The sequence below is a fragment of the Ips typographus genome, linkage group LG3 (assembly GCF_016097725.1).
Source record: "Ips typographus isolate SLU linkage group LG3, UJ_Ityp_2.0, whole genome shotgun sequence".
NCBI lineage: Eukaryota > Metazoa > Arthropoda > Insecta > Coleoptera > Curculionidae > Ips > Ips typographus.
Genome location: NC_138424.1, coordinates 6,531,502 through 6,548,556, shown reverse-complemented (window position 1 = coordinate 6,548,556; position 17,055 = coordinate 6,531,502). Strand labels below are relative to the sequence as shown.

Sequence of the window (17,055 nt, the reverse complement as noted above, 5' to 3'; positions counted from 1 at the left end):
TCTTAGACATTCTAATCAAAAAAGACATAAACAAATTTGAAACAAAAGTATACAGAAAACCAACCCACACAAATAGATATTTAAACTACAAATCCAATCATCCAATAATGGTAAAAAAAGGTATTGTAAAAAGTTTATTTGATAGAGCCAAAATTATTTGCAATAATGAACAATTTAATAAAGAAAAATTATTCATTAAAAATGTTCTAAAAGAAAATGACTATCCTGAAACATTTATTAATAAATGTTTTAGGGATTTAGAACATCCAAAACAATCTGGAAATCAAAATCAAATTTTACCTTTTACTAACCTTTTTATTCCTTACATTCCAGGTATTTCTGACAAAATCAAACGAATAGCTAAAAAAAATAACATCAGAACAATATTTAGAACTCAAAACACATTAAGATCACACTTAACTAAAACAAAACCTCACAATGAAAATGAATCTACAAGAAACGTGATATATAAAATTCCTTGCGAATGCAATCAATTTTATATTGGTGAAACCTCCAGACCTTTAAAAAAACGTATTAAAGAACACCAAAATTATTTAAGAACTGGAGACTTTCACAAATCTAATATATGCCAACACGCGTTTGATAATGATCATACAGTCAAATGGAATGAATGTAGTATCATAGACAAAGAAACTTTTTCAAAAAGACGTAAAATAAAAGAAAGTGCATATATTAGATTAAACCATGACTCCTGTGTTGCTACATCCTCTATTAATATTGACCAAACTTGGTTAAATATTCTAGAGGAGGAGATAACACTTGGTCATATCAAACGAAACTGAAATTTCTTGTAATTTTGTTTTCATTATAAAACCCACCTTTCACTACAACAATAGATAACCTTTCCTATTGGAATGACAAAAGTCAAAATTTATGTCAATTTTTATTGACAAAACCCTTCTCAGAGTTCCAAATTGAACATTATCAGGTTTAATATTTATTAAGTTGTTGTTTTCTGTGTTCTGCCGTTGTGTTCTTTCTTTTTTAGATTCTCTGAAGACGGTGGTAGATTTTCCACCGAAACGTCAGCGTTTTTAGGTAACAAGACCGAGCCTAAGTCAGTGGTCTTGTGTTGGGACGACTAGGTTAATGTTATTTTCAACTTAGTTGAAAATAGTGCGAAATTCCATTTTCCCAACAAACCTTTTTTGTGTGAGACAGAAGACCCAATAAACAAAGAAAAAAACAAATTTAAAATAAATTATTTTTTATTAATAAGCAAAACGTAAAGTTTATAGAAACAACAAAAAACCATTTAAATGGAATGCTGCTGCTATTTTAAATAATAATTTTTATGTTATGTTTCAAATTGGTACTTCAAAGTTTAGTTTAGTTTGAAGTGATCATTTAACGAATGTTCAAATGCTTCAATATCTAGCTATTCGACTATTTGAAATTATTATATTTTAAATATTCGCCACTCAAATAGTCAAATGTTGGAATATTCAAATATTCGACTATTTAAATTATAGATATTTTAATATTTTTTGATTCCGAGCTACAGAATGTGAATGTGATGAAACTGTAGATTAAATGTGAAAAACTGTGATACTGTATTTTGTCGTTTTGTGACTTTTTTTGTAGAGCTACACTCCCTAAACATGAAAAAATTTGCTTATTTTTCCAATGTGGAACGTTTCCTATTTTGCACAGTTTTTTGAATGAGGAAACAACACGATTCAGTTGATTCAGTTCGAGTTAATTAACCTGATGTGAGCGTAAATGTGCAAGTCGATAATTTAATTATCAGATGAGTTGTTGACTCACGGGTTAGATTGTTCTATCAGTTAGCCATTGAAAAGTGGATTGCTGTGACTGCCCAAAAGGGAATTTACAGTATTTAGTGAAAGACCATGGCGTCCTAGAGAAACTGGGCTTTGGTCGGGTAATTAATTAATGTAGTCGCCTATTTTAGATTCCTTATTACTTGGGTGTACCACAAATTCATAAGAGAACGTGCAAAGTAAAGTGGTTGGTTTTAGCGATCGTTAGTTGATTATGATGACACACGATGTAAGTACAATGTAATAAAATTGGAATATAAAAATCTCGGAATACTTTCTGCTCTTACATAAAAAAACTTGATTCTTTTCCAATACCATAAACTTTGCAAACATATCACCTTTTAGCTATAAACTACGGCAAGTGGGCATATATGAAGCTGTTGTCTAGAACTGTAAAGAATTTTAGCTTCTGCTAAAGCTGCCACGGAAAATGCTTTGTTCTCTTGAACCTAGTGACTTTCTTATGACTTAGACAAGTATGTTAATGGAACCTTAATTGATTGAAAGAAGTTTTGAGAAATACCATATAATTAAAACACTATTCAATCAAACATTTTTTTCCCAACATGCTTTGGTTTGTTCAACACTTTGTGCAAATATCAGTATAAATCACGTCCTGTATAAACTGATTAACACGTGTTAGCAATTTTCGTTCTAACGCAACTTCGATCATATATCACCTGTTTATCCGGAAAGTGGATGGCTGAGAATGCAAAATCGATTTTTTTTATTAAACTTGGGTGTACTCTGCTGCATAAAACTATGAAATTTCTAGTATCATCGCTTCGGGTTTATCAGATTTATAACGGGCCATTAAATAGCTGAAAATTTTCTGCATTCACATCAGTGTGACAATCTGAAACTTTATCCTGCAGAGCCGAGAAAAATACTTTATCAGCACAACAGTTTGTATACTGACCTTAAAAAATGCGCAACAAAATTTTACTACAGTAAACGCAGAATTTAGTGGAAAATGGAAGACTCTCTAAGTGATGCTGATGAGCAATTGAAATACACCATTCAGTCTTAAAAGATCTTAATTTTTCTAGATGTCTGTCTCTCAAAAAATCACCAATCTTAAGAAGCAAAGAATCTAAAAGGAATGTTCAGGATTTACCAACTAATTCTCTGTTGACAGTTTTTTTATTTACTTTCACGACGATATGAAATCTCAAACCCTTAGGTCTGTATGTCAAAATAAAGTGGTTCGTTACAGTATTGATTTACTTTACTATAAACCGAACTGGATTCGAAAGACAACGGATAAATGGAAAAAAGGATGCAAACAATGCCAATGGTTAGTCAAAAAATACCAAGGCAACCATCAAATGGTTTATGAGAATGAGTTATTTGTCTTTTATTCAGATTGCCAATTTTGATAAATTTTGTCTAAAATGCAATTTTTTTTATTTTCCATTAAATTTCCTAGGACTAGAGTAAAAACCAAATTTATAACCTACCTGGGATGACAATGTTTTTCAAAATAACTAAAATTTTGACGCTTTTCCTGGAGGTTTGTACACAATGCTATATCACGAAATAGCGGTAGTTTGTATACTGAAACATAACACATTACACAAAATTATTAAAAAAAAGTTATGGATAATTAAAAACATAGTAATTAACCGCACATTTAGCAACCAGTATGATGTAAACTCGGTCAAATACTGGTAATAAAATGATATAGTGATCAGGTAATAATATAAAACTGCATTTACATATTTTTTTATTTATTGATATACACGGTGATCTGTATCTGTTGACATATTGTCAAAAAAAGTTGAGAACTCGGAATTTTTATTAGTCTGTCAATGTAGGTACTAGAAAACCCGAGAAAAAACCTTCCTTGCAAGCTTTCAAAAATGATTATATGTATTAATGTTTTTCGATCATAATTCTGTTTTGATTCAGTTTAATAACGGTAATTATCCAGAATAAGCGGAAGTTTAAGTAATTAAACAAGTAATAAAGTTTTGTAGAAAAAGTAATTAATATTTTCATCACCTTGTAATTTTTAAAAGTTGAAAGTCGTACGTAGGTATAGATATTTTAGGTTTGATGATGCCAATGCTTAATCAAGTCATTTGGTCAGTTTTCCAGTACAAATATATCGCCAACTATTTTTACTAAAGTATAACAATTTAGATGTATTTTTTAGAGGACACAATCTAATTTGATTAAACGACTTTAAATTTGTTATATTCTACTTTTGTTGGTTTTAGCTTCACCTCACTAGTTTTTTATAGGATGGTTTCTTCCGAGAACCTAAAGATCTGTGTTGGAGTTCTCTGATAACTTTACTAATTTTACCAATTAATTTTTGAGTTTAGCATCAAAAATTTGTTAATTTTGTTAAGAAGTAGTAAGTATTTATTCAGCATCAATGCTACAAAAGATACATGTCATAAAAGGCCACTTAACTATAAGAATAAACTAAAAGTTTTGATTCTTATCTAAATGAGAACACTAATGTCTAAAACTAAACAAGCTATGTAAAAATAAAATAAAACACACAATCACACCTTAACTAGATAAAATGAACAAATCCTACAACCTATCTATAATAATTTTTTTTAAAAGCCTCCTGAACTGTGTCAAATTATCACAGGTTTTAATACTCACAGGTAGTTTATTCTATTAAGCCCTTATACAGCACAGAGTTGAGCAACTGATTCGTGTTACATCTGTTTGTCAGTATAAAATCTGTACGATTTCTTGTACCATAATTGTGTACATCTTCAAAAACTGTTAACTTATCGCAGATATAGTCAGGTAAAAAACGTTTTTTTAATTTAAAAATAAACAAATAAACACTAAACATAATTCTTTGGTTGACAGACAGCATATTTAGGACACTCAACATAGACTTCACAGGAGTATAATGATTACATTTTAAAATCAGTGTCATTGCTCTATTTTGGATTATTTCCAATTGATTTATTTTGTATTGGGGTAAATTGAACAGCAATGTTGAGCAGACTTGCAAATGTGGAACCGCAATGGCATTATACAACATTAATTTTGTACTCATTGACAATTTTTTTCCAATTCTTGTTAAGAATCCAACTTTTTTTGAGAATTTTCTCATTATATAATCGACATGAGAATGGAAATTTAAGTTGGCATCCAAAATTACACCCAGATATTTAATATTTTTTCATAAAGAATATTTTCTCCGTTTACAGTTATTTTTATATTGTGAAAGTCTTACTGGTTTATTTTCGATTTTTTGATAAATACACAGAATTTTGACTTATTCGTATTTAAGCTTAGTTTATTATTACAGAGCCAGTTAAATAGTTCATTAAGTTCATTGTTTATAATAATTGACATTTCGCGGAGATTTTTCCCTATTATATAAATCATGGTGTCGTCCGCAAATAAAACTATCTTACATCTTTTAAGCGCGTAGACCATATCATTAATATATAATAAAAATAGTAATGGACCCAAAACTGTGCCACACCAATAACATTAGACATGTAATTTTTAAACTTGACACGTTGGACTCTATTTGACAAATACGATTCAAACCATTTTAAAACACTATCCCTAATTCCTAAATGTTCTAATTTGTTCTAAGTTGTTCTAACTTAAAATCTAAAAAAATCGCTAATACAAAATTATCACAGTCAAGAGCTTTCAGAAAATCATCACATATATCAACAACCACAGATTCACATGAGTGATTCTCCCGAAAACCCGATTGACAAGGAACTATTATCGAATTTTCAGTACAAAATTTAAGAAGTTGTTCTTTAACACAAACTTCAAGGAGCTTTTCATAGACGGGCACAGTGTTGATGGGTCGGAATTCATTGTAATTTTTTGTGTTTTGAACTTTAGGTGCAGGGACAACCGTTGACATTTTCCAGGATTCGGAAAACATCCCATTGCTCAAAGACGTATTAATTATATCTAACAGACAATCACCAGCAGCATAAGATTTCAATACAGTGTAAAACAATCACAGCTTCTCGGATCCATTGTTAACATCGTTAAAAGTTGATCCAAACTTCCGTCGCCATTATGAAGAACAGTTGGCTTGTGTGGATGACGAAGCAGGAAACTTTAACACTCAGGAAACCAAAGGAACGTGAATTATATACAACGTATAGAAAGTGCTTTTTGCAGTTTGAGCTAGAACTAAAGCCAAAATTAGAACGATTATATAAGAAAATGTGTATAGATTTTTTTTCTTTGTTTAATATTTCACACCTAAGAGAACATTGAGATATCCAGGCTGGAATGACTAAAACTCGTTAAAGGGCCACCTAGATCGTAAATGAATAATTTATTTCACCGCAATTGTTTTCCTTTTAGGGTCGCGTGTAGAAATTTAATTAAAGCCCTTTGTAAGGTTAAAGAATGTACGTGTATGACATTCCTGCAATATATTCAGCAGACATTTTTTGTACATTTATATGGCAAACAAATTTTTGTGTCTAGTTTTTGTTTTGAAGTCATTGTCGTGTTGCATTTTAAAAACATTTGTTTAAATGCTTCATTATTTCAAGATTCATTTAGTTTCAATAAAAAAATTAAACTTTTGAAACATTTCAAATGCCTCCTACATTTTCCAAATAATTTCACAGTGGAAGTGGGATTTGGAACACCCGGTACAACAACATATTTTAAGGCCGCTAAATATCTATAGTGTTTAATGTTAAAATCAACTCTCAGTTTAGAATAACATATACAATATTCAAGCCTGAATGTTTCAATGGGTTAACAGAAACAAATGTTTCGTAAATTCCTGATTTTTTGACTACATCTCAACTTATTTACCTGTTTATTATTGGGAATAACCCACTTTGTCTAAAAGAGACGAAAATATTTTCCAATATAATGCTAGAAACTGAGAAGTGTTTGAGGTCGGCGAAAACATAGCGTGGGATTTGAGTGACTGGTTGTTTAAGTTATAACGTTAATTTAAAAAAAATTGTATGCACATTTCATACTTTATTGTCTATAAATATTTATTCTCGGCCGCTTAACTTCAGTCAAAAAAGCATGTATTTGACCTCACTTTTTTTTAAATTATTAACTGGTTATGTACCAGGTGATCAAATAAGACAGGGGGTGGGCAGTTGTTTAAAGGAAATTCAAACAAATGCAATTGCGAAAAAAAAAACGATCAGTAAAACCACATCAAAAGTATTTTTGTAATTCTAGCGTTGCCACATCTACAGGAAATTAATGGATTTAGATTTCATAGATAGAAACTTTCCTATCAATACAGGTTACAGTAATAAAAATAACTATTATTTATTTTCTTTTGCATTAAATGCGCATAAAATGTTTTAAGAAAATGTGGTACTTAAAACCTGATGATAGTTTACCGCTAATTATAAATATTATATTTCTATAATTGTTATACAGTAGTTACTGTGTTTATCATCCATTTAAAATTGTAATAAGCCACTCTAATTATGTATAAGGTCAATTTCTCTGAAGGCGCGTAAAGCGGTCATTTTTTGTTAATTCTAATGATTTGCAAAATGTAGTGCATGTGATAGATCAAGTAATATACAAATAAAATATAAAAAGTAATAAAGTAAGGTAAATTTAACGTTAAAGATAATCAGTTTTGCTAATGCTTGTCAACAACAAAGCGTAAAGTTCAAATTCTACACAACTTTGCGTCAAAATGACATAAACTGTAAAATAGCTGAAAATCAACTTTTTAAGTTTTGTGTTAATACCAATTCCATAAATTTTAACATTCTGTACTCTGTAGTTTGGAAAATAAATCTTTGAAAAAAATTACTTTTTAGGAATTATTTCCCCACTTTTGGATGTTCTTATCTGGCGCATTTTTTTGTAAACCTGCAGATTGAAACTTTAAAAGTGTTAACAGACCAATTATTAATGTTAAAAAATTTTTGCATATTTGATAGTTAACAACAAATTTTTAAAACTTACCAAAAATTTTCAAATACTTTTTCCAAGAAGCCACTGGCACAACTAGTTTTTAGCGAACAACAGCACAATTTTTCTTCATTATTTATTACAAAATCCAGTGTACTTCTCGTTTTTGACACTGTATTGCCGGCTTCAAAAGGACGACACCACTTTGCACTTGGCTCGAAATTATGCGATTGGATCCAACACGACGAGCGCCAGTTTTTCTAAGCTTTTAGAGGAAGTTTCACGCATGGTCGTTTAGGGGAAAATCCAGCAGGTGGTTGAAGTAAATTATTAATGAGTTTTCCCATTTCCTGTCAATTAACTATTCAGTAGTACGATAGTGACTGGGAAAACTAAGTTAAGACTTTGTTTACGGTTACGAGCAGCATATAAACTTTCGCAAAACGTTTCTCTCCAGAACACATTTATTCTGAGTAGAAAATCGACTTTGTTGCTTTTTTGTCCAAGTTTATTTTTTAAACTTAGAAAAAGTATTGTCAGCAATTTTATTATAAGTTATTTTTATTGATAGAACGTCTCTCATTATAAACTTTATAACTTGTTTTGAATGGATCTATCCTTTTATTTTTTTTCGAAAAAGATTAACCCAGGTGTTTTAGCTCATAAAATGTCTTCACTATAGAAGTGTTATCTTATTTAATATCTTACTACTTTTTTGTGGTAAACGTTGTTTTCTTAGTTGAGTAATATGTAAAAACTACTACTACTACTTAAGAAAATGAGCACTCTTGATAATGAGCTTTTTTTTTGTTTTGTTGCAATTTTTGAGTTATAAATCTATTTTGGGCATTAGTCTGTTACTTTGAGTTTGTACGTTTAGAAATCGTCTTCAATTACCCACAGTCATGAATTATCATGAAAGGAGTGTTTTATTATTGAAAGTGTTTTTTTAGTTTGCTGAACAAATGTATAGGCAAAATTGCTATACAAGGATATTCACGTTATTCTACACGGAAGATTGTTCACATTTTCAAAAAAGTTTTATATATTGGAGGTATCTTTTAAAAATATTTTCAAGATGTACCGGTTGTACCAAATGCAGAAAAAGTATCAAAGTTATATTTTTTCATTTCATTTAAACATTTTATTTTCAGAATCTACGTTGAAAATAAAAGGTAATTATTACATTGAGGTTTGGTACGTCTAAACTTTACAGTTTCTCAGATACTCGTTATTTTATAAAAATTTAGAACAAATCTCAAGGTTTAATAACTCAACCTCTGTTTGATTTTTATTAATCAAAATTGGCTTGGAAACTGCTAAATGATCAAGTTTTAGGATCCGTGGGTGAGAAATTGTCTAGCTCATACAGGATGTCTCAAAATTTTTACCCAATAATTGCAACCTTTATACTTTAATAGCTTGTCAAAATCAAATTGAACACCACTTATTTTATGGTTAAAGTAGATGCAAAATTTAATTATCTATCGAAAATCATTGAGGTTTCCTATGGCTAACTGTTCGCGTTTTCTTGGAAAGTCAACATTTCTCGAACTCGCACCGATTTTAAGTGATTTTTGATACCCTTGAGAATTAACCACAGATTCAAACTGTTTTAAATGACAGCTTAAATAGCGAATTAGCGTAATTTTTAGGAGTATATCCATTAAGATACTTAATAATGTTGCTGAAGGATTCAAAAACGGAGTAGGTATGTTTGTGTTTGTAGTCGAATGGTCGCCGTTTTAAACATTTTTATGAATTATTTTTGTAACTTGTATAGCAAATTTACAAAGTATTAAGCCACTATTTTATTCTAAGCTTTAGTTAGATTAGAAAGATAGATATGTAATTGGAAAAGATACGAAGTGATCTTCATATCAAAAATCAGTCAGCTCTAGTTTAAGAAACGTCGATTTTCCAAGAAAACGTTAATAATTAGCGGTATGAAACCTTAATAATTTTCGATAGGTAATTAAATTTTGCATATACTGTAACTATAAAATAGGTGAGGTTCCATTTAATTTTGACAAGTAAACTTTTTGAGACTTCCTATACGAGCCCAAACCAATTTTGGTCAATAAATCTCAAAGAAAGGTTGAATGTTTAAATGTTGTAACAAATTAGGGAATATCTGAGAAAGTTTAGACCTATCAAACATCAATGAAATTACCTTTTATTTTCAATGTAGATTCTGAAAATAAAGTAATATACTAGGTGTTCCATTTGAAAAAACATGACTTTGATACTTTTTCTGCATTTGAGACAACCGGTACATCTTGAAAATATTTTTAAAAGTGAATAGTTTAGTCACAATCTTGTCCGTGTCGATTAACGTGAATAACCCTGTATATGTGTGTGTGTATTTTCACAACAAATTGTTTCTGTCTTTTTTTTTTTATCTAACCAACAGCAACATGTTAGTATTTTTGTTGACTGATACAAAGTTATCAAAGCAACAGCTTTACAAAAATTAAATTCAATATATTAACACCAAAATAAAACATTAGGCAGTAACTTCAATTTAAACAGGCAACGTAAAAAATGAAATTTAAAAAAATCAACAGTTTATTTAAATTAATGGTACAATGCTCTTGTAAAAAGTATAGTAAGTTCCAGAATATTAATATATATACAACTGGCTGGGTTCAATTGATTTTGCTGCCGCTAGCCTTGACTTCAGTCGTTACCTGTTCCTGTCAAACAGAAAAAAGAAACCAACATGAGTGTCTTATTATGCTAGCAAGTGTCAAACTAAACATGTATTAGTTAACACTGTTAGAATGTGACTTTTCAATAAAACACTGATAAAAATACTTAACACATCTATTTTACAGATCACAGCACATCTTACAATAAAGGCGTGAGCATTCGAATTAGGAAAAAGTTTCAACTTCCTACTTGCTCAGGCAAAATAATAAAACCTTGCTTCTTTGCTCACAGTGCCTGTGCTTGATATGTGTTTCACAAACATATCAACATCACTATATTACAGTGATTTCAGTATTTTTTTAAGCCTAGTTGTTATGAAAGCTCACAATAAAGACCCTTACGCTGGATTATATTGTCCTAGATCTGTTAATCGGTCCTTGTTATTCCAAAGGGTGTATATTAGTGATACACCTAAGCCAATAGCGCCACCCATCCCGCACCGTTTTATACCAGCTAAAAACATAGAAAAAATTATGACTTAACTACCAAAATTAAAATAATATTAACCTGTAGATTTATATAAAAGACCTGTGGCTGTGGCTGCTGTAATTGTATTAAGATCATCATCTGTACCTCTTGCCCATGACAAAATTACTCCAAAAGCTGAATATATTACTGCTACAGATCCAAATGTATTTGCAGTAGCACTACCTTTCTTCATTATATGATTTATTAATCTGCAAAGTAGATTTGTTTAAAAACCAATATCAGAATTGATGTGCAATTTTAACGAAAGTGTCAACATTTGTTTTATCCCTCAAGTTTTAGTAATACAAAAAGAAAACATATTTAAGATTTTTAAGATAAGTTTGTTGTTAAGATTTCAATACAAAACAAAAACATTTTAACACACCAAGACTGTATGGTGAAGAAGTTTCTTTCTAATTTTTAAACAGTGTTTCATTTTGAATAAAAAAAAAACCTTTTGAGTTACCTACATCCTGTGTATCTATTATGCTATTATATTTGGGCAAGGAGATTAAAAAAATATTATGAAGAACACTAACAAAGTTACTTCCAAGTAGGAAAAATACCAAAAAGAGCAAAGAACTAGTTCTACACTAAAGAATACTAGAAACTATAATTATTAATGTGTGGGTTTCCAGTTAACTTGTTAGAATGGTAAATTCATTAAACAATAACTACCAAAAAAAAAACAGCATAGGATATTCTTACAGCATTAAGACTTACTGTGTTCTTCTTAATTTGCCAGTCTCTCCAGCTAAAGTGGTAGCTTTGAGCCCATTATAGAAACCTGACGCACCACCTAGAGCTGCACCAATCATACAGGAACCTCCAATTTGACCAAATGCCAGTTCAAATCTACCCCGTTGCTTGCTGCCCCCATCCAGAAATATAAACTCTGGCTGCGCCTGTGGAATATATCCGGGGTCGAAATTTAAGTAGGGCGAAGAGAAACCTTTGATTGGACCTTCAAAACGTTATGTAAGGTTAGAACATGCTTTAGGGGGCCAACTGTCTGTATAAATACCTGATAAACCGGTTGATGTATTGTAGGAATTGTTGTCACCATATAGTTCATTTTCGTTTAGGGACGCCATTTGAAGCTTTAAGTCTTAATTTTGTTTTAAGGGTTTTTTGTTCAAACTATTTTAATGATTAAAAAAAATTTATAAAAATTTTTTTCACTGGGAAACTGACAACTGACAGAGTAGCACAAGGTTTAATTAAAAGACAAGTGAATGCGGTAAACCAATCAGATTGATCTGAGTATATTTCTATCTTTTTCTAGCCCCGCAAACACATTAGGAAAAGAAAAGACTGAACAAGAAATTGACTAGACCGCTCTGAACTAAAACTTTGAAACTAGAAAAATCTTTTATTCTGTCATTTGTCACTAGTTTGACATTTGAGTTTAATAGTCACTTATTAAATAAACAGTAAATAAAAAACAAAAATAACCACTATCCTCTATTTGGGACCTAAAATTAAAGGTTTCTAGCCCTCAAAGGGGTACTCTTCCATTTTTATAGACACCGGAGTATCAATATCTGGTAAGTTTTATTTCCTTTGCTTTTGGGTCAACAAGTATAAGCATCCAACTTATCTAAAAGGGTAGTTCCATTTTTAATGTTTATTTCAGCCAGCTAGGCTTTTTAAGCCAATTCACAATGTCTGAGCCTAAATGTGGTATTCTGCAGCTATCCGATTGTGCAATGATGTATATTTTATCATATTTGGATGCCACATCCTTATTCAATTTGAGCAGGTATGTAGAACACCACTACAACTAGATCTAGTCATTAAACTGCTAAAAAAAATTTGTTTTAATCTTAAACTGTTTTAGAACCAGTTAGGAAGTAGTGCACATAGTCACCTCTATTTGTTTAGTGTGTTTAAGCAAAATGAAAATGTTTGCAAATAAATGGGTATGCAAAACCCTAATCAAACTTTTAAAGTCTGGGAAACCCCATAATTATTATAAAAACCTTAATAAAGCAGTATCAGTTGCATTATAGAAATGATATTGTTCACCACTCATCTTTTTTAGTTGAAAACATTGAAAAAGAAGTTTTATTTAGGGTTACTATTTCAAGTTACAGTTAAATGTCAAGTGAAGTTATTTATAAACTCCTTATTGAAGTTAAACTGGAACTACAAAAATGCTTACAATCATGATTAATAAATAAACTTCACATTAATATTAAGTAGATTTGCCTATGCTGATAGAAATAATTACTGCAAAGTTGCATTTTAAGTTCAAATTATACATATCCATTTACAATACACATTTATAACCAGTTCTATACATACTGTGCCAAATGAAGAAAAATCTATAGTAGTCTTCCAAGGCTCAATCTTGGTCCTATTATTCTTATACTATGTGAGAAGTTGTTTTACATTGCTTAGTTGCAAAAATTGGATGTAAAACAGTATCCAGAAAATACTACTTTATATCTGCATAGGAACCTTCATAAACAACAAAAGACTATTTCAAGCCCCTTTAATTCACAGCACATTTTTCCACAAGAGCATGCATAATATGAAATTTTTCATTTCACATTAACCAACCCTGATGCAGGTTTGGTTTGGTAAAGCTTTTTTGAGTCTTAATAGTCTTTACTAATAATAAATTCCCATCAATTTATTAGTGCACAATTTTTCTTTGACAGGACTTGTCTTTACTTCAAAAATATAGTGGAAGATCCGCAATTATGGCGCTATATTGATGCACGGCAAGAACCAAACAGTACAAAAAAAGTGAATTACGTGTGCGATAGAGTACATGACAAAACATTGCACATTCTTTTAAGGGCGGAAAGTAAATATGTAGGCGTATTACCGCAACAGAATTTAATTGGGTGGAATCAGTTGGAACAACTCACAGTTCTAGCTTTGGAAAATGAAAGATTCGACGGTCGATCTGTAAGAATTAAGTTGCACTGGGTGGTTTCAAGTTTAAAGTGTGGGGGTGGATTTTTATTAGATGACTTTGCAAAACTTTCCAAAAAGTTTAGAAGAGCTCAGCTTGAGAAAAACTCACATCAAGAACGCCAACAGCTTTTTTCAAGGTTCCTACAGCAAAATGAGAAATTTAAAGGTACCAAAAAAACCATTAATAGAAAAAACACTACAAGCTATGATTGCAGGTGCTAATTTTGGATGAATGTGACTGGCTGGATAGTAACTTCTTTATGTCAGTGGCTAAGTATGAAAACTTGGAGATTTTGTCTATAGTGAAATGTATGAGATTACATTTAAATGTGGTGCCCTATCTTAGTGTAGCCAGACATGGTTGTAAAAAATTAAAATTGATTGACTGCCGGTTTAACAGTAAGTGTTAGAGATTCAAACTGCTCAGGAAAAAAATCAATGCAATACCTACAGCATATTTTTTGGCCATTTTTACCTCCAAAATGTCTTAGAGTCAGGAATTCATTCAATCGCACAACCCAGTGCTTTTGATAGTAGGGATAATTTTAGAACATTTTTGTTTGCCTCAGATAATAGGTTTGGTTGATATTTTTTTTAACTCTTGTATATCTGTGAAGAAACCACTTTTGGAGCAAAATGAATAACTGTTCTGATTCTAGAAGAAACTGCCTTTCAAAAACCTTTTTTGTTTAATAAATTCGGCTGGAGCATTTCAGAGATACAGGCCCTTAAAAATTGCCAAAAATTTTGCTGTATCGATCTTTTCGGTGAACAGTTTAGTTGTTAAATATAATACAATTAATTTGCAGCTATAGCGAATGAAATAGTGTCGCATTCGCATAGCAGTTTAGTTGCTTTGTACTTGCAAAGTATGAGTTCCTATGAATTGGATAAAGGAACACCTTTAACCATGCGTACACCTACTAATTTAGTGAGTCGGGATTTAATTGCGCAGGTATGGGGTTTTATGTTTCTGTGTTCTGGAAAACTAAAGTTAGATTTTCGTAGAATACTGTAAAAAATCGAAGTTTGGCGCCTTATAAAAATTTAATAGGTGGTTTGGTAGAAGAAGTCCCTGAGAGTCGATTATATCAAGACCCTTATCCAGAATGTGCGTGTGGGTGGAAAGATAGAGGTGGTAAGTAACGTTTTTTCTATTTACTTAGAAACCTTCTAAAAGTTGTAACAAATAAAATAGAGGCAATGAGTGATATTGATGATGTGGAACCTAAAATGAGTATGGAGGTGGACGATTTTATTGACTTTCGCTTGTCGCCTCAAAGATTTATATGCGGTAGACATATTAAGGAATTAAACACACTTCCACATGACTTTAACTTTTCTTATCAGAATGAGAAAAATTCTTATCCAGATTCCTCAGATAATGACAGTGATTCTGATGATGATAAGAATTGTTGCATGTTTGGTGTTGGCAAGTCTCAGATGATAGTGTTGAAATTCAGAGAGGTAAGTGATTTATTTAATGAATTAAATTTTACTGCAAATTCTGAAGTTGTTTGTTTTTTCTTTTGTACGCAGTATTTTATATCAGGTCTATGTTATCAAAACATTTTAGGCTGATGAACTTGGCAATATTCCTCAACCAGAAGTAATTGACGTGTTCGGTCCCTCAAGAAACGTAATTATTGATGTAAATGTAAACATCAATCAGGACAGAAACGAACCAAAGTGATTTTTGATAGATAAACGATTTTTGCAAATTTTTAAATTGAAATATCTTGCAGCAATCCGGATCCCGGGCCTCAACCATCTACCTCACGTGAAAATCCAGCACCTAAAAGAAAAGGTGAGGATGAAGCAGGAAATGAAACCAAAAGACCAAATGTAAACACTGAAGGGTAATTGTTCACTACTAGATAAATTGATATTTTCAGACTCATTATTTGATTTTTCAGAGGTGGTGATCAGGAAAACCAAAGGGCTTCCAATGAAGAAATGCCAGGGCCTTCAAGACCTGAAGCTGCCTCATTCAGAGCAGCTAGAGTGCATATAGCAGGCGGACGATCTTTGTAAGTATCCACTATTTCCCTTTATAACAACCTGCATTTACCAGTTAAAATTCCACAGAAGAATTAATATTAGAGGGCGTAGTCCAATTAGACTGATGCAAGATCAATTGTTAAACCAGTGGGAGAATCGTAAAAAAATTAAACTGCGCAGATTATCGTTGCGTGGCTATAAAGAGATTACCAATGATGCTTTGGTTTGTGTTCAGAATCTTAACTTGGATCTCCTTGATGTAACCTACACCAAGGTAACCAAAGAGGGCATATCTAAATTCCTAAATTTAAATCCTAATTGTAGAGTGATACATCCAAGTTATTGTGTATGCAAACCTTCTATTTTGTGTTAAATTACTCAGTCATAAGTTGCTCCCCCACTTTATTGCTTTTTTCTAAAGTAATTTTATTTCTAAGCACTAGCTATTGTTTTTCTATGTATAAATTATTATATTAGTGTTGTAATTGAGTAGCTATAGAGAGAATTGTAGTAAATTTAATTTATTTATCAATAAAACAAATTATTTAAGTAGAAACTCGACTTGTTTCTTTAAATTTAAATCCTAATTGGGTCAACTCAGCTCTGGCCTGGACTATTTCCTGTAAATAGATGCATATTGGTTAATAGTGTTAGTAAGAACTAAAATGCTTGTAAAATAAAAATCTACATGTAAAATGTTACTTACTATAAACAGATTTTTTTACCCAACTTATAATTAAAAAAAAACATTTTAATTACCTTCTGTAGCTCTTCAGCAGCTTCATCACAGTCATTAAAAGTATACACTCTGTACAACACCAAGGCAAGAGAAGAAAGCTGTAATAAAGTTAGTAGGTATTGTTTTTATGATGAGGCAAAAATTATATTTTAGCTTAAACAAAATTAACTGCCTTAATTGGCAATATTTAGAAGTGGAGGTACTTATTAGACTTACCCCAAATAAACCTACAAAAATAATGGGGGACAGTAAAACCAGTGTATAATGATTTTTTGCAAAACTGTTTTCCACTGTGTTGGTTAGCAATCCCAGCCAAATTGCTACAGCAACACCGGCTGCTGCCAGCCATTCTGCCAATTTGCTCATAGCGAAATTTTCAGGAAGGTTAAATACTTAAAAAATTAATATTTTGATTTTCTATTAAATTATTATATTTTATTTCTATTGTTATTTTGTGTCAACTTAACCTATAATTGTATTTGACAGTGACAAGACAAAATAAGGCGCATTTTGACCTATGATTTCGGATTC

The 17,055-nt window shown here is 31.1% G+C and overlaps 4 protein-coding genes across 5 annotated transcripts in view; 1 reads left to right on the top strand and 3 right to left on the bottom strand.

The window, feature by feature from the left end:
* The window catches only part of LOC145727089 (G-protein coupled receptor dmsr-1-like), a 33,638-nt gene extending 25,709 nt beyond the window's left edge, over positions 1–7,929 (bottom strand). Inside the window, exon 1 of one of the 2 annotated variants that reach the window (XM_081976512.1) lies at positions 7,731–7,929. The gene's annotated coding sequence lies outside the window, so the exon portion shown is untranslated. Of the gene's footprint in view, positions 1–3,265; positions 3,446–7,730 lie in introns of those variants that run through there. The other variant, XM_081976513.1, reaches the window with a different exon arrangement.
* Positions 7,930–10,226: 2,297 nt separating this feature from the next.
* On the bottom strand, positions 10,227–12,065 carry Tim23 (translocase of inner mitochondrial membrane 23). The gene is made up of 5 exons (XM_081975198.1): positions 11,881–12,065; positions 11,580–11,820; positions 10,896–11,065; positions 10,730–10,841; positions 10,227–10,372 (listed from the first exon to the last, which is right to left on the bottom strand). Exons 1-5 carry the CDS (start codon positions 11,948–11,950, stop codon positions 10,363–10,365), a joined length of 603 nt encoding a protein of 200 aa, XP_081831324.1. The 5' UTR covers positions 11,951–12,065; the 3' UTR covers positions 10,227–10,362.
* A 178-nt stretch (positions 12,066–12,243) lies between these two features.
* LOC145726193 (uncharacterized) lies at positions 12,244–16,341 on the top strand. The gene is made up of 12 exons (XM_081975181.1): positions 12,244–12,403; positions 12,493–12,618; positions 13,523–13,775; positions 13,837–13,950; positions 14,000–14,183; positions 14,594–14,739; positions 14,793–14,922; positions 14,983–15,251; positions 15,361–15,473; positions 15,530–15,643; positions 15,701–15,814; positions 15,873–16,341. Exons 2-12 carry the CDS (start codon positions 12,521–12,523, stop codon positions 16,156–16,158), a joined length of 1,821 nt encoding a protein of 606 aa, XP_081831307.1. The 5' UTR covers positions 12,244–12,403; positions 12,493–12,520; the 3' UTR covers positions 16,159–16,341.
* Positions 16,291–17,001, bottom strand: Dpm3 (Dolichyl-phosphate mannosyltransferase subunit 3). The gene is made up of 3 exons (XM_081975199.1): positions 16,741–17,001; positions 16,545–16,622; positions 16,291–16,405 (listed from the first exon to the last, which is right to left on the bottom strand). Exons 1-3 carry the CDS (start codon positions 16,888–16,890, stop codon positions 16,331–16,333), a joined length of 303 nt encoding a protein of 100 aa, XP_081831325.1. The 5' UTR covers positions 16,891–17,001; the 3' UTR covers positions 16,291–16,330.
* Between the last annotated feature and the right edge of the window lie 54 nt (positions 17,002–17,055).

Bases quoted from the DNA above. Each gene is read 5' to 3' on its own strand.
- Tim23 (XM_081975198.1), bottom strand. From the start codon at position 11,950: ATGGCGTCCCTAAACGAAAATGAACTATATGGTGACAACAATTCCTAC. The intron at 11,066-11,579 runs GTAAGTCTTAAT...TCTACTTTGCAG, and splicing joins GGCAAATTAAGAAGAACACA to ATTAATAAATCATATAATGA. The intron at 10,842-10,895 runs GTTAATATTATT...CTATGTTTTTAG, and splicing joins TCTTTTATATAAATCTACAG to CTGGTATAAAACGGTGCGGG.
- LOC145726193 (XM_081975181.1), top strand. From the start codon at position 12,521: ATGTCTGAGCCTAAATGTGGTATTCTGCAGCTATCCGATTGTGCAATG. The intron at 14,184-14,593 runs GTAAGTGTTAGA...ATTAATTTGCAG, and splicing joins GATTGACTGCCGGTTTAACA to CTATAGCGAATGAAATAGTG. The intron at 15,644-15,700 runs GTAATTGTTCAC...TTGATTTTTCAG, and splicing joins CCAAATGTAAACACTGAAGG to AGGTGGTGATCAGGAAAACC.
- Dpm3 (XM_081975199.1), bottom strand. From the start codon at position 16,890: ATGAGCAAATTGGCAGAATGGCTGGCAGCAGCCGGTGTTGCTGTAGCA. The intron at 16,623-16,740 runs GTAAGTCTAATA...ACTTTATTACAG, and splicing joins TTTTTGTAGGTTTATTTGGG to CTTTCTTCTCTTGCCTTGGT. The intron at 16,406-16,544 runs GTAATTAAAATG...ATCTATTTACAG, and splicing joins CTGCTGAAGAGCTACAGAAG to GAAATAGTCCAGGCCAGAGC.